Source organism: Chiloscyllium punctatum, chromosome 21, assembly GCF_047496795.1.
Source record: "Chiloscyllium punctatum isolate Juve2018m chromosome 21, sChiPun1.3, whole genome shotgun sequence".
In the NCBI taxonomy this organism is placed as follows: domain Eukaryota; kingdom Metazoa; phylum Chordata; class Chondrichthyes; order Orectolobiformes; family Hemiscylliidae; genus Chiloscyllium; species Chiloscyllium punctatum.
In genome coordinates this window covers 1930328-1954309 of record NC_092759.1, presented here as the reverse complement: position 1 = coordinate 1954309, position 23982 = coordinate 1930328, and the positions used below count along the sequence as shown (strand labels likewise).

General features: G+C 50.8%; 1 protein-coding gene across 1 annotated transcript in view; it reads left to right on the top strand.

Moving 5' to 3' along the window:
- LOC140492423 (ovochymase-2-like) overlaps nt 1-23982 on the top strand; it is an 81293-nt gene that overhangs the window by 19845 nt on the left and 37466 nt on the right. Inside the window, exons 2-4 of the mRNA XM_072591316.1 lie at nt 16409-16625; nt 22723-22897; nt 23404-23526. Of these exons, the coding sequence (XP_072447417.1) occupies nt 16409-16625; nt 22723-22897; nt 23404-23526 (515 nt within the window). The remainder of the gene's footprint in view (nt 1-16408; nt 16626-22722; nt 22898-23403; nt 23527-23982) is intronic.

Sequence of the window (23982 nt, the reverse complement as noted above, 5' to 3'; positions counted from 1 at the left end):
GTCAGTATTTCAGTGAGGTGAGTGTTGAACTGACGGTCAGTATTTCCCTGGAACTTGTGTTGCACTGAGCATCAGTATTTCACTGGGGTTAGTGTTGCACTGAGGGTCAGTATTTCACTGGGTTTAGTGTTGCACGGCAGATCAGTATTTCACTGGGGTTAGTGTTGCACTGCAGGTCAGTATTTCACTGGGGTTAGTGTTGCACTGCAGGTCAGTATTTCACTGGGGTTAGTGTTGCACTGAGGGTCAGTATTTCACTGGGGTTAGTGTTGCACTGCAGGTCAGTATTTCACTGGGGTTAGTGTTGCACTGCAGGTCAGTATTTTACTGGGGTTAGTGTTGCACTGGGGGTCAGTATTTCTCTGGGGTTAGTGTTGCACTGAAGGTCAGTATTTCACTGGGGCTAGTGTTGCACTGAGGGTCAGTATTTCACTGGGGCGAGTGTTGCACTGAGGATCAGTATTTCACTGGGGTTAGTGTTGCACTGAGGGTCAGTATTTCACAGGAGCTGGTGTTGCACTGAGGGTCAGTATTTCATTAAGGTTAGTGTTGCACTGAGGATCAGTATTTCACTGGGGTTAGTGTTGAACTGGGGGTCAGTATTTCGCTGGAGCTAGTGTTGCCCTTAGGGTCAGTATTTCACTGGGAATAGTGTTGCACTGAGGGTCAGTATTTCACTGGCCTTAGTGTTGAACTGGGGTTCAGTATTTCACTGGGACTTGTGCTGCACTAAGTGTCAGTATTTCATTGGAGCTTGTGTTTCTCTCAGGGTCAGTATTTCACTGGGTTTAGGTTTGCACTGAGGGTCAGTAATTCACTGGGGTTAGCGTTGCCCTGAGGGTCTGTAATTCACTGGGGTTAGCGTTGCCCTGAGGGTCAGTATTTCACTGGGGCTAGTGTTGCACTGTGGGTGAGTGTTTCACTGGGGTTAGTGTTGCATTGAGGATCAGTATTTCACTTGGGTTCGTGTTGCACTGTGGGTCAGTATTTCACTGGGGTTAGTTGCACTGGGGGTCAGTATTTCACTGGGCCTAGTGTTGCACTGAGGATCAGTATTTCAATGGGGTTAGTGTTGCACTGAGGATCAGTATTTCAATGGGGTTAGTTTTGCACTGAGGATCAGTATTTCACCTGGGTTCATGTTGCACTGAGGATCAGTATTTCACTCAGGTTAGTGTTGCACTGAGGGTCAGTATTTCACTGGAGCTAGTGTTGCACTGAGGGTCAGTATTTCACTGGGGTTAGTGTTGCACTGAGGGTCTGTATTTCACCGGGGTTAGTGTTGCACTGAGGGTCTGTATTTCACTGGGGTTAGTGTTGCACTGAGGGTCAGTATTTCACCGGGGTTAGTGTTGCACTGAAGGTCAGTATTTCACCGGGGTTAGTGTTGCACTGAGGGTCTGTATTTCACTGGGGTTAGTGTTGCACTGAGGGTCAGTATTTCAGTGAGGTGAGTGTTGAACTGACGGTCAGTATTTCCCAGGAACTTGTGTTGCACTGAGCATCAGTATTTCACTGGGGTTAGTGTTGCACTGAGGGTCAGTATTTCACTGGGGTTAGTGTTGCAGTGAGGGTCAGTATTTCACTGGGGTTAGTGTTGCACTGAGGGTCAGTATTTCACTGGAGCTAGTGTTGCACTGAGGGTCAGTATTTCACTGGGGTTAGTGTTGCACTGAGGGTCAGTATTTCACTGGGGTTAGTGTTGAACTGGGGGTCAGTATTTCACTGGAGCTAGTGTTGCCCTTAGGGTCAGTATTTCACTGGGAATAGTGTTGCACTGAGGGTCAGTATTTCACTGGCCTTAGTGTTGCACTGAGGATCAGTATTTCACTGGGGTTAGTGTTGAACTGGGGGTCAGTATTTCGCTGGAGCTAGTGTTGCCCTTAGGGTCAGTATTTCACTGGGAATAGTGTTGCACTGAGGGTCAGTATTTCACTGGCCTTAGTGTTGAACTGGGGTTCAGTATTTCACTGGGACTTGTGCTGCACTAAGTGTCAGTATTTCATTGGAGCTTGTGTTTCTCTCAGGGTCAGTATTTCACTGGGTTTAGGTTTGCACTGAGGGTCAGTAATTCACTGGGGTTAGCGTTGCCCTGAGGGTCAGTAATTCACTGGGGTTAGCGTTGCCCTGAGGGTCAGTATTTCACTGGGGCTAGTGTTGCACTGTGGGTGAGTGTTTCACTGGGGTTAGTGTTGCATTGAGGATCAGTATTTCACTTGGGTTCGTGTTGCACTGTGGGTCAGTATTTCACTGGGGTTAGTTGCACTGGGGGTCAGTATTTCACTGGGCCTAGTGTTGCACTGAGGATCAGTATTTCAATGGGGTTAGTGTTGCACTGAGGATCAGTATTTCAATGGGGTTAGTTTTGCACTGAGGATCAGTATTTCACCTGGGTTCATGTTGCACTGAGGATCAGTATTTCACTCGGGTTAGTGTTGCACTGAGGGTCAGTATTTCACTGGAGCTAGTGTTGCACTGAGGGTCAGTATTTCACTGGAGCTAGTGTTGCACTGAGGGTCAGTATTTCACTGGGGTTAGTGTTGCACTGAGGGTCTGTATTTCACCGGGGTTAGTGTTGCACTGAGGGTCTGTATTTCACTGGGGTTAGTGTTGCACTGAGGGTCAGTATTTCACCGGGGTTAGTGTTGCACTGAAGGTCAGTATTTCACCGGGGTTAGTGTTGCACTGAGGGTCTGTATTTCACTGGGGTTAGTGTTGCACTGAGGGTCAGTATTTCAGTGAGGTGAGTGTTGAACTGACGGTCAGTATTTCCCAGGAACTTGTGTTGCACTGAGCATCAGTATTTCACTGGGGCTAGTGTTGCACTGAGGGTCAGTATTTCACTGGGGTTAGTGTTGCAGTGAGGGTCAGTATTTCACTGGGGTTAGTGTTGCACTGAGGGTCAGTATTTCACTGGAGCTAGTGTTGCACTGAGGGTCAGTATTTCACTGGGGTTAGTGTTGCACTGAGGGTCAGTATTTCACTGGGGTTAGTGTTGAACTGGGGGTCAGTATTTCGCTGGAGCTAGTGTTGCCCTTAGGGTCAGTATTTCACTGGGAATAGTGTTGCACTGAGGGTCAGTATTTCACTGGCCTTAGTGTTGAACTGGGGTTCAGTATTTCACTGGGACTTGTGCTGCACTAAGTGTCAGTATTTCACTGGAGCTTGTGTTTCTCTCAGGGTCAGTATTTCACTGGGTTTAGTTTTGCACTGAGGGTCAGTAATTCACTGGGGTTAGCGTTGCCCTGAGGGTCAGTAATTCACTGGGGTTAGTTTTGCACTGTGGGTCAGTATTTCACTGGTGTCAGTGTTGCACTACGGGTCAGTATTTCACTGGAGCTAGTATTGCACTGAGGGTCAGTATTTCATTAAGGTTAGTGTTGCACTGAGGATCAGTATTTCACTGGGGTTAGTGTTGAACTGGGGGTCAGTATTTCGCTGGAGCTAGTGTTGCCCTTAGGGTCAGTATTTCACTGGGAATAGTGTTGCACTGAGGGTCAGTATTTCACTGGCCTTAGTGTTGAACTGGGGTTCAGTATTTCGCTGGGACTTGTGCTGCACTAAGTGTCAGTATTTCACTGGAGCTTGTGTTTCTCTCAGGGTCAGTATTTCACTGGGTTTAGTTTTGTACTGAGGGTCAGTAATTCACTGGGGTTAGCGTTGCCCTGAGGGTCAGTAATTCACTGGGGTTAGTTTTGCACTGAGGGTCAGTATTTCACTGTGGTTAGTGTTGCACTGCAGGTCAGTATTTCACTGGAGCTCGTGTTGCACTGACGGTCAGTATTTCACCGGGGTTAGTGTTGCACTGAGGGTCAGTATTTCACTGGGGTTAGTGTTGCACTGAGGGTCAGTATTTCACTGGGGTTAGTGTTGCACTGAGGATCAGTATTTCACTGGGGTTAGTTGCACTGGGGGTCAGTATTTCACTGGGGTTAGTGTTGCACTGAGGATCAGTATTTCACTGGGGTTAGTGTTGCACTGAGGGTCAGTATTTCACTGGGGTTAGTGTTGCCCTGAGGGTCAGTATTTCACTGGGGTTAGTGTTGCACTGAGGGTCAGTATTTCACTGGGGTTCATGTTGCACTAAGGATCAGTGTTTCACTCGGGTTAGTGTTGCACTGAGGGTCAGTATTTCACTGGAGCTAGTATTACACTGAGGGTTAGTATTTCACTGGAGCTAGTGTTGCACTAAGGGTCAGTATTTCACTAGGTTCAGTGTTGCACTGAGGGTCTGTATTTCACTGGGGTGATTGTTGCACTGAGGGTCAGTATTTCACTGGGGTTAGTGTTGCACTGAGGGTCAGTATTTCAGTGAGGTGAGTGTTGAACTGACGGTCAGTATTTCCCAGGAACTTGTGTTGCACTGAGCATCAGTATTTCACTGGGGTTAGTGTTGCACTGAGGGTCAGTATTTCACTGGGGTTAGTGTTGCAGTGAGGGTCAGTATTTCACTGGGGTTAGTGTTGCACTGAGGGTCAGTATTTCACTGGAGCTAGTGTTGCACTGAGGGTCAGTATTTCACTGGGGTTAGTGTTGCACTGAGGGTCAGTATTTCACTGGGGTTAGTGTTGAACTGGGGGTCAGTATTTCACTGGAGCTAGTGTTGCCCTTAGGGTCAGTATTTCACTGGGAATAGTGTTGCACTGAGGGTCAGTATTTCACTGGCCTTAGTGTTGCACTGAGGATCAGTATTTCACTGGGGTTAGTGTTGAACTGGGGGTCAGTATTTCGCTGGAGCTAGTGTTGCCCTTAGGGTCAGTATTTCACTGGGAATAGTGTTGCACTGAGGGTCAGTATTTCACTGGCCTTAGTGTTGAACTGGGGTTCAGTATTTCACTGGGACTTGTGCTGCACTAAGTGTCAGTATTTCATTGGAGCTTGTGTTTCTCTCAGGGTCAGTATTTCACTGGGTTTAGGTTTGCACTGAGGGTCAGTAATTCACTGGGGTTAGCGTTGCCCTGAGGGTCAGTAATTCACTGGGGTTAGCGTTGCCCTGAGGGTCAGTATTTCACTGGGGCTAGTGTTGCACTGTGGGTGAGTGTTTCACTGGGGTTAGTGTTGCATTGAGGATCAGTATTTCACTTGGGTTCGTGTTGCACTGTGGGTCAGTATTTCACTGGGGTTAGTTGCACTGGGGGTCAGTATTTCACTGGGCCTAGTGTTGCACTGAGGATCAGTATTTCAATGGGGTTAGTGTTGCACTGAGGATCAGTATTTCAATGGGGTTAGTTTTGCACTGAGGATCAGTATTTCACCTGGGTTCATGTTGCACTGAGGATCAGTATTTCACTCGGGTTAGTGTTGCACTGAGGGTCAGTATTTCACTGGAGCTAGTGTTGCACTGAGGGTCAGTATTTCACTGGAGCTAGTGTTGCACTGAGGGTCAGTATTTCACTGGGGTTAGTGTTGCACTGAGGGTCTGTATTTCACCGGGGTTAGTGTTGCACTGAGGGTCTGTATTTCACTGGGGTTAGTGTTGCACTGAGGGTCAGTATTTCACCGGGGTTAGTGTTGCACTGAAGGTCAGTATTTCACCGGGGTTAGTGTTGCACTGAGGGTCTGTATTTCACTGGGGTTAGTGTTGCACTGAGGGTCAGTATTTCAGTGAGGTGAGTGTTGAACTGACGGTCAGTATTTCCCAGGAACTTGTGTTGCACTGAGCATCAGTATTTCACTGGGGCTAGTGTTGCACTGAGGGTCAGTATTTCACTGGGGTTAGTGTTGCAGTGAGGGTCAGTATTTCACTGGGGTTAGTGTTGCACTGAGGGTCAGTATTTCACTGGAGCTAGTGTTGCACTGAGGGTCAGTATTTCACTGGGGTTAGTGTTGCACTGAGGGTCAGTATTTCACTGGGGTTAGTGTTGAACTGGGGGTCAGTATTTCGCTGGAGCTAGTGTTGCCCTTAGGGTCAGTATTTCACTGGGAATAGTGTTGCACTGAGGGTCAGTATTTCACTGGCCTTAGTGTTGAACTGGGGTTCAGTATTTCACTGGGACTTGTGCTGCACTAAGTGTCAGTATTTCACTGGAGCTTGTGTTTCTCTCAGGGTCAGTATTTCACTGGGTTTAGTTTTGCACTGAGGGTCAGTAATTCACTGGGGTTAGCGTTGCCCTGAGGGTCAGTAATTCACTGGGGTTAGTTTTGCACTGTGGGTCAGTATTTCACTGGTGTCAGTGTTGCACTACGGGTCAGTATTTCACTGGAGCTAGTATTGCACTGAGGGTCAGTATTTCATTAAGGTTAGTGTTGCACTGAGGATCAGTATTTCACTGGGGTTAGTGTTGAACTGGGGGTCAGTATTTCGCTGGAGCTAGTGTTGCCCTTAGGGTCAGTATTTCACTGGGAATAGTGTTGCACTGAGGGTCAGTATTTCACTGGCCTTAGTGTTGAACTGGGGTTCAGTATTTCGCTGGGACTTGTGCTGCACTAAGTGTCAGTATTTCACTGGAGCTTGTGTTTCTCTCAGGGTCAGTATTTCACTGGGTTTAGTTTTGCACTGAGGGTCAGTAATTCACTGGGGTTAGCGTTGCCCTGAGGGTCAGTAATTCACTGGGGTTAGTTTTGCACTGAGGGTCAGTATTTCACTGTGGTTAGTGTTGCACTGCAGGTCAGTATTTCACTGGAGCTCGTGTTGCACTGACGGTCAGTATTTCACCGGGGTTAGTGTTGCACTGAGGGTCAGTATTTCACTGGGGTTAGTGTTGCACTGAGGGTCAGTATTTCACTGGGGTTAGTGTTGCACTGAGGATCAGTATTTCACTGGGGTTAGTTGCACTGGGGGTCAGTATTTCACTGGGGTTAGTGTTGCACTGAGGATCAGTATTTCACTGGGGTTAGTGTTGCACTGAGGGTCAGTATTTCACTGGGGTTAGTGTTGCCCTGAGGGTCAGTATTTCACTGGGGTTAGTGTTGCACTGAGGGTCAGTATTTCACTGGGGTTCATGTTGCACTAAGGATCAGTGTTTCACTCGGGTTAGTGTTGCACTGAGGGTCAGTATTTCACTGGAGCTAGTATTACACTGAGGGTTAGTATTTCACTGGAGCTAGTGTTGCACTAAGGGTCAGTATTTCACTAGGTTCAGTGTTGCACTGAGGGTCTGTATTTCACTGGGGTGATTGTTGCACTGAGGGTCAGTATTTCACTGGGGTTAGTGTTGCACTGCAGGTCAGTATTTCACTGGGGTTAGTGTTGCACTGCAGGTCAGTGTTTCACTGGGGTGATTGTTGCACTGAGGGTCAGTATTTCACTGGGGTTAGTGTTGCACTGCAGGTCAGTGTTTCACTGGGGTTAGTGTTGCAGTGAGGGTCAGTATTTCACTGTGGTTAGTGTTGCACTGCAGGTCAGTATTTCACTGGAGCTCGTGTTGCATTGAGGGTCAGTATTTCACCGGGTTTAGTGTTGCACTGAGGGTCAGTATTTCACTGGGGTTAGTGTTGCACTGTGGGTCAGTATTTCACAGGAGCTAGTGTTGCCCTTAGGGTCAGTATTTCACTGGGGTTAGTGTTGCACTGAGGGTCAGTATTTCACTGGTGTTAGTGTTGCACTGAGGGTCAGTATTTCACTGGGGTTAGTGTTGCACTGAGGGTCAGTATTTCACTGGGGTTAGTGTTGCACTGTGGGTCAGTATTTCACAGGAGCTAGTGTTGCCCTTAGGGTCAGTATTTCACTGGGGTTAGTGTTGCACTGAGGGTCAGTATTTCACTGGAGCTAGTGTTGCACTGAGGGTCAGTATTTCACTGGGGTTAGTGTTGCACTGAGGGTCAGTATTTCATTAAGGTTAGTGTTGCACTGAGGATCAGTATTTCACTGGGGTTAGTGTTGAACTGGGGTTCAGTATTTCGCTGGGACTTGTGCTGCACTCAGTGTCAGTATTTCATTGGAGCTTGTGTTTCTCTCAGGGTCAGTATTTCACTGGGTTTAGTTTTGCACTGAGGGTCAGTAATTCACTGGGGTTAGCGTTGCCCTGAGGGTCAGTAATTCACCGGGGTTAGTTTTGCACTGTGGGTCAGTATTTCACTGGTGTCAGTGTTGCTCTACGGGTCAGTATTTCACTGGAGCTAGTATTGCACTGAGGGTTAGTATTTCATTAAGGTTAGTGTTGCACTGAGGATCAGTATTTCACTGGGGTTAGTGTTGAACTGGGGGTCAGTATTTCGCTGGAGCTAGTGTTGCCCTTAGGGTCAGTATTTCACTGGGAATAGTGTTGCACTGAGGGTCAGTATTTCACTGGCCTTAGTGTTGAACTGGGGTTCAGTATTTCACTGGGACTTGTGCTGCACGAAGTGTCAGTATTTCACTGGAGCTTGTGTTTCTCTCAGGGTCAGTATTTCACTGGGTTTAGTTTTGCACTGAGGGTCAGTAATTCACTGGGGTTAGCGTTGCCCTGAGGGTCAGTAATTCACTGGGGTTAGTTTTGCACTGTGAGTCAGTATTTCACTGGTGTCAGTCTTGCACTGAGGGTCAGTATTTCACTGGGGTTAGTGTTGCACTGAGGGTCAGTATTTCACTGGGGTTAGTGTTGCACTGTGGGTCAGTATTTCACTGGGGTTAGTTGCACTGGGGGTCAGTATTTCACTGGGGTTAGTGTTGCACTGAGGGTCAGTATTTCACTGGGGTTAGTGTTGCACTGAGGATCAGTATTTCACTGGGGTTAGTTGCACTGGGGGTCAGTATTTCACTGGGGTTAGTGTTGCACTGAGGATCAGTATTTCACTTGGGTTAGTGTTGCACTGAGGATCAGTATTTCACTGGGGTTAGTGTTGCCCTTAGGGTCAGTATTTCACTGGGGTTAGTGTTGCACTGAGGGTCAGTATTTCACTGGGGTTAGTGTTGCACTGAGGATCAGTATTTCACTGGGGTTAGTTGCACTGGGGGTCAGTATTTCACTGGGGTTAGTGTTGCACTGAGGATCAGTATTTCACTTGGGTTAGTGTTGCACTGAGGATCAGTATTTCACTGGGGTTAGTGTTGCCCTGAGGGTCAGTACTTCACTCGGGTTAGTGTTGCACTGAGGATCAGTATTTCACTGGAGCTAGTATTACACTGAGGGTTAGTATTTCACTGGAGCTAGTGTTGCACTAAGGGTCAGTATTTCACTAGGTTCAGTGTTGCACTGAGGGTCTGTATTTCACTGGGGTGATTGTTGCACTGAGGGTCAGTATTTCACTGGGGTTAGTGTTGCACTGCAGGTCAGTATTTCACTGGGGTTAGTGTTGCACTGCAGGTCAGTGTTTCACTGGGGTGATTGTTGCACTGAGGGTCAGTATTTCACTGGGGTTAGTGTTGCACTGCAGGTCAGTGTTTCACTGGGGTTAGTGTTGCACTGAGGGTCAGTATTTCACTGTGGTTAGTGTTGCACTGCAGGTCAGTATTTCACTGGAGCTCGTGTTGCACTGAGGGTCAGTATTTCACCGGGGTTTGTGTTGCACTGAGGGTCAGTATTTCACTGGGGTTAGTGTTGCACTGAGGGTCAGTATTTCACTGGGGTTAGTGTTGCACTGTGGGTCAGTATTTCACTGGGGTTAGTGTTGCACTGAGGGTCAGTATTTCACTGGGGTTAGTGTTGCACTGAGGATTTGCATTTCACTGGTATTTGTGTTGCACTGAGGGTCAGTACTGAACTGGGAAGAATTGACTTTACTTTCTGTGCTCAGGCTCCTGAGGGGGTGTGGGGAATGGTGTGTGTGGTGGGCGCATGACCTCGGAACCCTACTGCTCAGAGATATGATCTGTAGCAGTGACGAATATCAATGGAGAGTCATAGTGTTTGCGAATCTTTTCTAATAATTCCCCTTTTTCAAAATGCCTTTTACTGGAGACAGAACATTTGCTGGACCAAATATTCGGACTTCCAAAAATGGTATATGTGCATATGTTAGTTTCTTTCATGGAATTGATGAGTGCTGTGACATCAGTCCTGTGAAGATCATTATCACGGGCCTATGTTATGAGGAGAGATTAAGCACCTTACACCGACACTCTCTGGAAATTAGAAAAATAAGTGGAGATCTAACTGAGGTCTATAAGATGCGAAAGGGGATTGACAAAGTAGACATAGAAGGGATGTTTTCTCGTCTGGAGCAATTTAGAACGAGAGGTCACAGTTTTAGGATAAAGGGCAGCAGCTTTCAAACAGAGATGAGGAGGAACTGCTTCTCTCAAAGGGTTGGAGAATATGGAATTCAGTCCCCCAGAGTGTGAGTGACACTGAGTAAATTTATGGGGGAGATAAAGCGAATTTTTAATTCGCAAAGGATTGAAGGGTTATGGAGAGAGAGCAAGTGGAGTTGGTTCTGAGATTCAATCAGCCATGATCATATTAAATGGTCGGAGAGTGTCAAGGGGCCAAGAATGAACTAAAGTGACATAAAGCCAGAAAGGGCAGTATTAAACCAGACAGAAAGTCTCCTCAGAGGATTCCAATGTCTGCCTCCTGTATTATAAACCAAGTATGCTGGCAGTCTCTCTTTACAAGTGCTCTGAGCGCATAATTAAACAATACTTTGGCATCATAAGAATGACGTTTATTGTCACAGGCAGTAAAAAGATTGTAATGTTGTCGCTAATGGCGTTATCTTAGCGCCAAGATGCCTAGGTACAGATACTTACGTATTCGGTACAAAATTGAAAGAATAATAACTAAAAGTCCAACGTAAGAATAAAAAGGACTGACAGTCTTTCCCATCCCAGTCTGCACCAGCACCAAGCCTCCAGGCTGCACTGGGCCAGGTCTCCGGACCATGCCAGGGTTCACGACCTCACTTCCAAACCACAAGGGCATTGTCTCCCTGTGCAGGTCTCCAGTCCAGGACCTATCTCCCCGCACCCGTCTCCAGTCCAGGACACCCTTCCCCACACTGACCTCCAGTCCGGGACTCCCCTCCCCCACACCAGCCTCCAGTCTGGGATTCCCCTCCCGACACCAGCCTCCAGTCCGAGACTCCCCTCCCCAACACCGACCTCCAGTCCGGGACTCCTCTCCCCACACCAGCCTCCAGTCTGGGATTCCCCTCCCGACACCAGCCTCCAGTCCGGGACTCCCCTCCCCACACCAGTATCCAGTCCGAGACTCCCCTCCCCAACACCAGCCTCCAGTCCAGGACACCCTTCCCCACACCAGCCTCCAGTCCGAGACTCCCCTCCCCAACACCAGCCTCCAGTCCGGGACTCCCCTCCCCCACACCGACCTCCAGTCTGGGACTCCCCTCCCCTACACCAGCCTCCAGTCCGGGACACCCTTCCCCACACTGACCTCCAGTCCGGGATTCCCCTCCCGACACCAGCCTCCAGTCCGAGACTCCCCTCCCCAACACCACCCTCCAGTCTGGGACTCCTCATCCCCACACCACCCTCCAGCCCAGGACTCCCCTCCCCCACACCACCCTCCAGCCCAGGACACCCCTCCCCCACACCAGCCTCCAGTCTGGGACTCCCCACCCCCACACCAGTATCCAGTCTGGGACTCCCCACCCCCACACCAGTATCCAGTCTGGGACTCCCCACCCCCACACCAGTATCCAGTCTGGGACTCCCCACCCCCACACCAGTATCCAGTCTGGGACTCCCCTCCCCCACACCAGCCTCCAATCTGGAACTCCCCTCCCTCACACCACCCTTCAGCTGGAGACTCCCCTCCCCCACACCGACCTCCAGTCCGGGACTCCCCTCCCCAACACCGACCTCCAGTCCGGGACTCCCCTCCCCAACACCGACCTCCAGTCCGGGACTCCCCTCCCCCACACCGACCTCCAGTCCGAGACTCCCCTCCCCAACACCAGTATCCAGTCCGGGACTCCCCTCCCCAACACCAGCCTCCAGTCCGGGACTCCCCTCCCCAACACCGACCTCCAGTCCGGGACTCCCCTCCCCAACACCAGTATCCAGTCCGGGACTCCCCTCCCCAACACCGACCTCCAGTCCGGGACTCCCCTTCCCAACACCGACCTCCAGTCCGGGACTCCCCTCCCCAACACCAGTATCCAGTCCGGGACTCCCCTTCCCAACACCGACCTCCAGTCCGGGACTCCCCTCCCCAACACCAGTATCCAGTCCGGGACTCCCCTCCCCAACACTGACCTCCAGTCCGGGACTCCCCTCCCCAACACCGACCTCCAGTCTGGGACTCCCCTCCCCAACACCGACCTCCAGTCCGGGACTCCCCTTCCCAACACCGACCTCCAGTCCGGGACTCCCCTCCCCAACACCAGTATCCAGTCCGGGACTCCCCTTCCCAACACCGACCTCCAGTCCGGGACTCCCCTCCCCAACACCAGTATCCAGTCCGGGACTCCCCTCCCCAACACTGACCTCCAGTCTGGGATTCCCCTCCCGACACCAGCCTCCAGTCCGAGACTCCCCTCCCCACACCAGCCTCCAGTCCGGGACTCCCCTCCCCCACACCAGCCTCCAGTCCGGGACTCCCCTCCCCAACACCAGCCTCCAGTCTGGGACTCCCCTCCCCAACACCAGTATCCAGTCCGGGACTCCCCTCCCCCACACCAGTATCCAGTCCGGGACTCCCCTCCCCAACACCGACCTCCAGTCCGGGACTCCCCTCCCCAACACCGACCTCCAGTCCGGGACTCCCCTCCCCCACACCAGTATCCAGTCCGGGACTCCCCTCCCCAACACCGACCTCCAGTCCGGGACTCCCCTTCCCAACACCGACCTCCAGTCCGGGACTCCCCTCCCCAACACCAGTATCCAGTCCGGGACTCCCCTTCCCAACACCGACCTCCAGTCCGGGACTCCCCTCCCCAACACCAGTATCCAGTCCGGGACTCCCCTCCCCAACACCGACCTCCAGTCTGGGATTCCCCTCCCGACACCAGCCTCCAGTCCGAGACTCCCCTCCCCACACCAGCCTCCAGTCCGGGACTCCCCTCCCCCACACCAGCCTCCAGTCCGGGACTCCCCTCCCCAACACCAGCCTCCAGTCTGGGACTCCCCTCCCCAACACCAGTATCCAGTCCGGGACTCCCCTCCCCCACACCAGTATCCAGTCCGGGACTCCCCTCCCCAACACCGACCTCCAGTCCGGGACTCCCCTCCCCCACACCAGCCTCCAGTCCGGGACTCCCCTCCCCAACACCAGCCTCCAGTCTGGGACTCCCCTCCCCCACACCAGTATCCAGTCCGAGACTCCCCTCCCCAACACCAGTATCCAGTCTGGGACTCCCCTCCCCACACCAGCCTCCAGTCCGGGACTCCCCTCCCCAACACCAGCCTCCAGTCTGGGACTCCCCTCCCCAACACCAGTATCCAGTCCGGGACTCCCCTCCCCAACACCAGTATCCAGTCCGGGACTCCCCTCCCCAACACCAGTATCCAGTCCGGGACTCCCCTCCCCAACACCGACCTCCAGTCCGGGACTCCCCTCCCCAACACCAGTATCCAGTCTGGGACTCCCCTCCCCAACACCGACCTCCAGTCCGGGACTCCCCTCCCCAACACCGACCTCCAGTCCGGGACTCCCCTCCCCAACACCGACCTCCAGTCCGGGACTCCCCTCCCCAACACCAGTATCCAGTCCGGGACTCCCCTCCCCAACACCAGTATCCAGTCCGGGACTCCCCTCCCCAACACCGACCTCCAGTCCGGGACTCCCCTCCCCAACACCAGTATCCAGTCCGGGACTCCCCTCCCCAACACCGACCTCCAGTCCGGGACTCCCCTCCCCAACACCAGTATCCAGTCCGGGACTCCCCTCCCCAACACCGACCTCCAGTCCGGGACTCCCCTCCCCAACACCAGTATCCAGTCCGGGACTCCCCTCCCCAACACCAGCCTCCAGTCCGAGACTCCCCTCCCCAACACCGACCTCCAGTCCGAGACTCCCCTCCCCAACACCGACCTCCAGTCCGGGACTCCCCTCCCCAACACCGACCTCCAGTCCGAGACTCCCCTCCCCAACACCAGTATCCAGTCCGAGACTCCCCTCCCCAACACCAGTATCCAGTCCGGGACTCCCCTCCCCAACACCAGTATCCAGTCCGGGACTCCCCTCCCCACACCAGCCTCCAGTCCGGGACTCCCCTCCCCAACACCAGCCTCCAGTCTGGGACTCCCCTCCCCAACACCAGTATCCAGTCCGGGACTCCCCTCCCCAACTCCAGTATCCAGTCTGGGACTCCCCTCCCCAACACCGACCTCCAGTCCGAGACTCCCCTCCCCAACACCGACCTCCAGTCCGGGACTCCCCTCCCCAACACCAGTATCCAGTCCGGGACTCCCCTCCCCAACACCGACCTCCAGTCCGGGACTCCCCTTCCCAACACCGACCTCCAGTCCGAGACTCCCCTCCCCAACACCGACCTCCAGTCCGGGACTCCCCTCCCCACACCACCCTCCAGTCCGGGACTCCCCTCCCCAACACCGACCTCCAGTCCGGGACTCCCCTCCCCACACCACCCTCCAGTCCGGGACTCCCCTCCCCACACCACCCTCCAGTCCGGGACTCCCCTCCCCCACACCGACCTCCAGTCCGGGACTCCCCTCCCCACACCACCCTCCAGTCCGGGACTCCCCTCCCCACACCAGTATCCAGTCCGAGACTCCCCTCCCCAACACCAGCCTCCAGTCTGGGACTCCCCTCCCCCACACCAGTATCCAGTCCGAGACTCCCCTCCCCAACACCAGTATCCAGTCCGAGACTCCCCTCCCCCACACCGACCTCCAGTCCGGGACTCCCCTCCCCCACACCAGCCTCCAGTCCGGGACTCCCCTCCCCAACACCAGTATCCAGTCCGGGACTCCCCTCCCCCACACCGACCTCCAGTCCGAGACTCCCCTCCCCCACACCGACCTCCAGTCCGGGACTCCCCTCCCCCACACCAGCCTCCAGTCCGGGACTCCCCTCCCCAACACCAGTATCCAGTCCGAGACTCCCCTCCCCCACACCGACCTCCAGTCCGAGACTCCCCTCCCCCACACCGACCTCCAGTCCGGGACTCCCCTCCCCACACCAGCCTCCAGTCCGGGACTCCCCTCCCCACACCAGCCTCCAGTCCGGGACTCCCCTCCCCAACACCGACCTCCAGTCCGGGACTCCCCTCCCCAACACCGACCTCCAGTCCGAGACTCCCCTCCCCAACACCGACCTCCAGTCCGGGACTCCCCTCCCCAACACCGACCTCCAGTCCGAGACTCCCCTCCCCAACACCAGCCTCCAGTCTGGGACTCCCCTCCCCAACACCGACCTCCAGTCCGAGACTCCCCTCCCCAACACCAGTATCCAGTCCGGGACTCCCCTCCCCACACCAGCCTCCAGTCCGGGACTCCCCTCCCCAACACCAGCCTCCAGTCCGGGATTCCCCTCCCGACACCAGCCTCCAGTCCGAGACTCCCCTCCCCAACACCACCCTCCAGTCTGGGACTCCTCATCCCCACACCACCCTCCAGCCCAGGACTCCCCTTCCCCACACCACCCTCCAGCCCAGGACTCCCCTCCCCCACACCACCCTCCAGCCCAGGACTCCCCTCCCCCACACCAGTATCCAGTCTGGGACTCCCCACCCCCACACCAGTATCCAGTCTGGGACTCCTCTCCCCCACACCAGCTTCCAGTCTGGGACTCCCCTCCCTCACACCAGCCTCCAATCTGGAACTCCCCTCCCTCACACCACCCTTCAGCTGGAGACTCCCCTCCCCAACACCGACCTCCAGTCCGGGACTCCCCTCCCCCACACCAGCCTCCAGCTGGAGACTCCCCTCCCCCACACCAGCTCCAGTCGGAGACTCCCCTCCACCACACCAGCCTCCAGTCGGAGACTCCCCTCCCTCACACCACCCTCCAGTCGGAGACTCCCCTCCCTCACACCAGCCTCCAGTCGGAGACTCCCCTCCCTCACACCAGCCTCCGGTCGGAGACTCCCCTCCCTCACACCAGCCTCCAGTCGGAGACTCCCCTCCCCAACACCAGCCTCCAGTCGGAGACTCCCCTCCCCCACACCAGTTTATGCGTTCTCCAAATCCAATTCATATGTAATTTGAGCATCAGAGGCTGAGGGGTGACCTTACGGAGGTTTATAAAATCATATGGGGCATGGATAGAATAAACAGACAACGTCTTTTCCCTGCGGTGGGAGAGTCCAGAACTAGAGGGTATAGGTTTAAATTGAGAGTGGAAAGATATAAAAGGGAGCTAAGGAGCAATCCTTTCATGCAAGGGTGGTGTGTGTATGGAATGAGCTGCCAGAGCAAGTGGTGGCGGCTGGTATAATTACAGCATTTAAGAGGCACGTGAATGGGTATATGAATAGGAAGGATTTAGAGGGATATGGGCCAAGTGCTAACAAATGGGCGTAGATTAGTTTAGGATATCTGGTCAGCATGGATGAGTTCGACTGAAGGGTCTGTTTCCATGCTGTACATCTCTATGACTCTATGACTCCAACTGATTGGCCACAGGTCATCTGCTTTGATCTTGCTGGTAATTCCTGCATCCTGCGCCATTCAGCTGAAGCAACCTTCCGGAGAGTTCTTTTCCCCGAATCACCCTCTGCAATATCCAGCGTTCAGCAATGAGACCTGGGACATCTCTGCACCACAAGGTTACGTCGTGAAAGTTTATATCCCTTACTTGGACATTGAGCGATCGGAAGGATGTCAAAGCAGCTACTTACAGGTACTGTGAGACACAGAAACAATTGGCCAAGATTACACTGGGCCTGCGAAGCTTGTAATATCACAAACTATCATATATTGCTCAGCCTTGTGTGGTGCAGAAGTAATGTCTCTACCTCTGAGCCACAAGAGCTGTGTTCAAATCCCACCTGCTCCAAAGTGTGCTAAAGCATCTCTACTGTGTTTTGCTCTGAGGTAGGTTGAGCTGTGAGATATGGTCCTTAGGCATGGAGATGGAATTAAGCCACAGATTATCTCACTGAAAGATGGAACAGATTTTGAATGGCCTACTCCCATCATGTTTCCTTGAAAGTGGAGTCGCAGGTAGACAGGATAGTGAAGAAGGCATTTAGTATGCTTTCCTTTATTGGTCAGAGCATTGAGTATGGGAGTTGGGAGGTCATGTTGCAGCTGTACAGGACATTCATTCGGCCACTTTTGGAATATTGTGCTCACTTCTGGTCTCCTTCCTATTGGAAGGATGTTGTGAAACTTGAAATGGTTCAGCAAAGATTTACCAGGATGTTGCCAGGGTTGGAGGATATAGGGAGAGGTTGAATAGCCTGGGGCTGATTTCCCCTGGAACGTTGAAGGCTGGAGGGTGACATTATAGAGGTTTATAAAATCATGAGGCGCATGGGTAGACTAAATAGACAAGGTCTTTGCTCTGGGGTGGGGGAGTCCAGAAGTAAGGGCATAGGTTTAGGGTGGGAGGGGAAATATTTAAAAGGGACCTAAAGGGCAACATTTTCATGCACAGGTTGGTGCGTGTATGGAATGAGCTGCCAGAGCAAGTGGCGGAGGCTGGTACAATTACAGCATTTAAAAGACATCTGGATGGGTATATGAATAGGAAGGGTTTAGAGGGATATGGGCCAAGTGCTGGCAAATGGGAGTAGACTAGATTAGGATATCTGGTCGGCATGGATGAGTTGGGCCAAATTGTCTGTTTCCATGACTCTCTATGACTCTCTGACTCTAATTACCAGATATTTACCTCTTCCGTTTAGAATAGAGAAAGTTAAGAAGTTACCTCATGGAGACAATTAAGATCGGATGACAACGCGGGTTAGGCTTAAAAATGATGTTCTGTTTGTGTAAGAGACCCGAACTGAGGGGTTATCTATAAACGACAGTCCCGAATTAATCCGCTGGGAAATTTAGACAAGACTCCTTCAATTCAGGGAGCCCAGCCTGTGTGGGAATGTAAATGTCAGTATAGGCCATTTGGACTGAATGGCCTGATACACTGCTGTAAATAAGATGTAACCCGATATACCTTCATGGATTATTGTTCGTGCTGTAAAGGTTGATATTCTGAGTACCATGGGGCCAAGATTTGTCACTTGGGGACGACATTATGAACAAACTGCAGTGACGTTAAGTAGCTGTCCTCAGCAGCTAAGTCTATACGGTGTAGGAGTAAAAGCAGTCCATTCAGCCCATCAAGTCTGCTCTGCCATTCAATGAGATTATGGCTGATATGAGGCATCCTCAACTCCACTTTCCTGTTTTTCCCCTCAATTCCCCTCCTAATAAGTAAAAATTGGCCTCCCTCAGCCTCGAGTGTATTTAATGAGCCAGCCTTTGCAGAAAGAATTTCACAGACACACTCTCCTGAAAGATTAAATTCCTCCTCCTTTCTGTCTTAAATGAGCAACCTCTTATTCTGAGACTATGCCTTTCATTCGAGACTCTCCCACAAGGGGAAAAACAACCTCTCAACATCTACCCTGCCAAGTCCCCGAAGTATCTTATATGTTTCAATAAGGTCACCTCACATTCTTTCAAGCTCCAATGAGCACAGGCCCAAACTACTCAACCTCTCCTCATGAGACAGTCCCTCCAATCCCTGGGATCAGCCGAGGGAACTTTCTCTCGACTGTTCCTCCTATGTCAGTGTCTCTTTGATACAGGGTCCTAAAACTGTCCAGAACATTCCAGCTGTTGTCTGACTAGTGCCTTGTATAGTTTTAACAACCCCCACCCCCAAACACACACACACTTTCAGACTCCATTCCCTTTGAATCAACAACCAACAGTTCATTTGCCTTGCCTATTACCCACTGAACTTGGGATGCTCGCGTTTTGCGATGCATATGCAGACTCCCAGCTCTGTCCTGTAATCTACTGCAGATTTTCACCTGGCAAAGTGCTTAACCTCACCTTTCCCCACATTGTGTTCCATTTGCCGAGATCTTGCCCACTCACTTAACCAGCCTATGTCTCCCTGCAGACTCATTATATCATCCTCACCGCGGGACTTCCACTGATTTTTTTTGTGTCATAACATCATACAGCACAGAAACAGGCCCTTTGGTCCAGCCAGTCCATGCCAAACATAATCCCAGACTAAATTGATCCTATCTATCTGTGCTTGGTGTGTGTGCTTCCAAACATTTCCTTTCATGTACTTATCTAAATGTCTTTTAAGTGATGTAGCTGCATCCACACTTCCTCAGGAAGTGCATTCCACATGCAAGCAACACACTGTGTAAAACGTTTTCCCCTCCTTTTCAAATCTCTCTCCTCTCACCTTAAAGATATACCCCTTCGTCTTGAAATCCCCCATCTTAATGAAAAAGCACCCGCCATTAACTCTATCTATAGCCCTCATGAGATTTTATAAACCTCTATAAGGTCACCTCTCAAACTCCTCTGCTTCAGTGAAAAATGTTCCAGACTTTCCAACCTTTCTTTATAACTCAAATCTTCCATAGCTGGCAACATCTGTTTTGAACCCTCTCCATCTTAATAATATCCTTCCTAAAACAGAACTGGACGCCATATTCCAGAGAAATAAGGAAGGGATGATCACCTTAGTGGGATTGTATTATAGACCCCCCAATAGTCAGAGGGAAATTGAGAAACAAACTTGTAAGGAGATCTCAGCTATCTGTAAGAATAATAGGGTGGTGATGGTAGGGGATTTTAACTTTCCAAACATAGACTGGGACTGCCATAGTGTTAAAGGTTTAGATGGAGAAGAATTTGTTAAGTGCGTACAAGACAATTTTCTGACTCAGTATGTGGACGTACCTACTCGAGAAGGTGCAAAATTTGACCTACTCTTGGGAAATAAGGCAGGGCAGGTGACTGAGGTGTCAGTGGGGGAGCACTTCGGGGCCAGCGACCATAATTCTATTAGATTTAAAATAGTGATGGAAAAGGATAGACCAGATCTAAAAGTTGAAGTTCTAAATTGGAGAAAGGCCAATTTTGACGGTATTAGGCAAGAACTTTCGAAAGCTGATTGGGGGCGGATGTTCGCAGGTAAAGGGATAGCTGGAAAATGGGAAGCATTCAGAAATGAAAATCCAGAGAAAGTATATTCCTGTTAGGGTGAAAGGGAAGGCTGGTAGGTATAGGGAATGCTGGATGACTAAAGAAATTGAGGGTTTGGTTAAGAAAAAGAAGGAAGCATATGTAAGGTATAGACAGAATAGATCGAGTGAATCCTTAGAAGAGTATAAAGGAAGTAGGAGTATACTTAAGAGGGAAATCAGGAGGGCAAAAAGGGAACATGAGATAGCTTTGGCAAATAGAATTAAGGAGAATCCAAAGAGATTTTACAAATACATTAAGGACAAAAAGGTAACTAAGGAGAGAATAGCGCCCCTCAAAGATCAGCAAGGCGGCCTTTGTGTGGAGCCACAGAAAATGGGGGAGATACTAAATGAGTATTTTTGCATCAGTATTTACTGTGGAAAAGGATATGGAAGATATAGACTGCAGGGAAATAGATGGTGACATCTTGAAAAATGTCCAGATTACAGAGTAGGAAGTGCTGGATGTCTTCAAACGGTTAAAGGTGGATAAATCCCCAGGACCTGATCAGGTGTACCCGAGAACTCTGTGGGAAGCTAGAGAAGTGATTGCTAGGCCTCTTGCTGAGATATTTGTATCATCGATCGTCACAGATGAGGTGCCAGAAGACTGGAGGTTGGCAAACGTGGTGCCACTGTTTAAGAAGGGCGGTAAAGACAAGCCAGGGAACTATAGACCAGTGAGCCTGACGTGGGTGGGCAAGTTGTTGGAGAGAATCCTGAAGGACAGGATGTACATTATTTGGAAAGGCAAGGACTGATTAGGGACAGTCAACATGGCTTTGTGCGTGGGAAATCATGTCTCACAAACTTAATTAAGTTTTTTCAAGAAATAACAAAGAGGATTGATGAGGGCAGAGCAGTAGATGTGATCTCTATGGACTCCAGTAAGGCATTTGACAAGGTTCCCCCATGGGAGACTGGTGAGCAAAGTTAGATCTCATGGAATACAAGGAGAACTAGCCATTTGGATACAGAACTGGCTCAAAGGTAGAAGACAGAGGGTGGTGGTGGAGGGTTGTTTTTCAGACTGGAGGCCTGTGACCAGTGGAGTGCCACAAGGATCGGTGCTGGGCCCTCTACTTTTTGTCATTTACATAAATGATTTGGATGTGAGCATAAGAGGTACAGGTCGCAAGTTTGCAGATGACACCAAAATTGGAGGTGCAGTGGTTACCTCAGATTACAACAGGATCTGGACCATATGGGCCAATGGACTGAGAAGTGGCAGATGGAGTTTAATTTAGATAAATGCGATTATTTTGGGAAAGCAAATCTTAGCAGGACCTATACACTTAATGGTAAGGTCCTAGGAAGTGTTGCTGAACAAAGGGACCTTGGAGTGCAGGTTCACAGCTCCTTGAAAATGGAGTCGCAGTAGATAGGATAGTGAAGAAGGTGTTTGGTATGCTTTCTTTTATTGGTCAGAGTATTGACTTCAGGAGATCACGAGGTCATGTTGCGGCTGTACAGGATATTGGTTAGGCCACTGTGGTAATATTGCAAGCAATTCTGGTCTCCTTCCTATTGGAAAGATGTTGTGAAACTTGTAAGGGTTCAGAAAAGATTTACAAGAATGTTGCCAGGATTGGAGGATTTGAGCTAAAGGGGGAGGCTGAACAGGCTGGGGCTGTTTTCCCTGAAACATTGGAGGCTGAGGGATGACCTTATAGAGGTTTACAAAATTATGAGGGGGCATGGATAGGGTAAATAGGCAAAGTCTTTTCCCTGGGTTCGGGGAGTCCTGAACTAGAAGGCATAGGTTTAGGGTGAGAGAGGAAAGATATAAAAGAGACCTAAGGGGCAATTCTTTCATGCAGAGGGTGGTATGTGTATGGAATGAGCTGCCAAAGGAAGTGGTGGAGGCTGGTACAATTGCAACATTTTAGAGGCATTTGGATGGGTATATGAATAGGAAGGGTTTGGAGGGATATGGGCCGGGTGTTGCAGGTGGGACTAGATTGAGTTGGGATATCTGGTCGGCATGGACAGGTTGGACTGAAGGGTCTGTTTCCGCGCTGTACATCTCTATAACTCTATGACTCAGAGGCCTCACCAATGTCCTGGACAACCTCAACATGACTTCCCAAAGCCAATACTCAAAGGACTGAGCAATGAAGGCAAACGTGCTAAACGCCTTCTTAACCACCTTGTTGCAATTTTCAAAGAATTATGTACTTGAGCCCCTAGGTCTCTCTATTCTACCAAACAACCCAAGGCCCAACTTTTAAATGTATATGTCTCACCCTTGTCTGTTTTACCAAAATGCAGCAGCTCACATTTATCTAACTTGACCTCTGCAATTTTTCACCCATTGACCAAGACCCCTTTGTAATCTTCGATAACCTTCTTCACTGTCCACTATGCCACCAGTTTTTTTTTGTCTTCTGCAAACCTCTTAACCATTTCACTCTTCTCATCCAAATAATTTCAGTAAATCATCTGTATTTACTTCCCTTGTGGATTTTAAAAGCACCCGAGGCAAAGTGATAGGAACTTACCACCCATCTTTAATTGTCCAGAGAGGGTTGACAGTCTGGAAGCCAGAATAGCTGCTGTCCTTGCCCATCCCTGAGCACTCAGCAATGTTATGAACAGGAACAAGTTGTTAGTTGAATTCTACTATCTGCTAGTGGTGGGATTTGAACTGGCCACCACAGATGGCCCCCTGGATTAATACCCCAGTGACAATGCTATTAGGCCAGTGCTGAACAGCTGCTGTGCTTAGGTCTTGTGATGCTTTAGGACTAATGCTCCAACACCAACCAACAGATCCTTTCGGAGGGAAGGGAACTGGCCAAGCTGTGTGGCAGTTGGGAAGATGATGGTAGCAATCTGGAACAGTATGAATACTATTCCACCAGCAACACACTGAGTGCCTTGTTCATATCCAAGGATCTTGAATCCAAGCGGTTCACTGGATTTCTCGCCCTCTACTCCCGTGTCGGTAAGTCACCAAAATGTGCAGAGCCCGGAACCATTTTCTCTTTGTTGGTTTACTCCATCGAGACCAGGCCATGGCAGCTCAAACCCAATGGCTCACGCAGCACCAGGGTCCCAGGTTTGATTCCAGCCTTGGGCGACTGTCTGTGTGGAGTTTGCACATCCTCCTCGTGTTTGCGTGGGTTTTCCCCGGGTACTCCGGTTTCCTCCCACTGTCCAAAGATATGCAGTTTAAGTGAATGGGCCATGCTAAATTTCCCAAAGTGTTAGGTGCATCATTCAGAGGGAAGTGGGACTGGGTGCATTACTCTTTGGAGGGTCGGTGTGGACTTGTTGGGCCGAAGGGCCTGTTTGCACACTGTAGGGACTCTATCTAAATCTGCAATATTTGGCTTCTGAAAGTAGTTGTTGTTGTAATTCAGCGATATCCCCCTGCTCCTTAAAGACGAGATAATTCCCTTTTCCCATTTCTCTGTCTGACTTTAATGGCTGGGCCCTGTCTCCACCCAGATATCAACGAGTGTGCCGTCGATGACCATGGGTGCAGCCATTACTGCGGGAACACCATTGGTAGCTACCACTGCTACTGCCCACGTGGGTTTGTCATTCAGAGCGACGCACGCACCTGCAAGAGTGAGTTTGCAACTGTTCAATATTTGCTTGCGATGTCTCCACAATAGCGTCGCGTCGATGTCTGGTCTGGTTAGGTCCTTTGTATCAACAGATAGCATCCAGTGTTGACAATTCCATGGCATGAAGTTGGGACAGTTCGCGGTATTTGTCACATCCTCAGTTTTTCATCGGTGCTCCAACCCAATGATGCCGGGGAGTCATCAGAGGAAGTGTCAAGTTCCCCTCCCAGCCCTTCCCCCAGCTTGGAAATATATTATTCTTTCAGTCTCGTTGTATCAGAATCATGGAACTCCGTCTCTCAAGGCCCTGTGTGTGGGTGTCCCTACACCACATGGGACTGTGGCGTTTTCAGATGTCAGCTCACCCCGGCTTTCTTGAGGGGGCAGTTAGAGACGGGCGGCAAATGCTAGCCCAGTTAGTGATGCCTGGGTCGAAATAAAAGACGTTTAAGCCAGC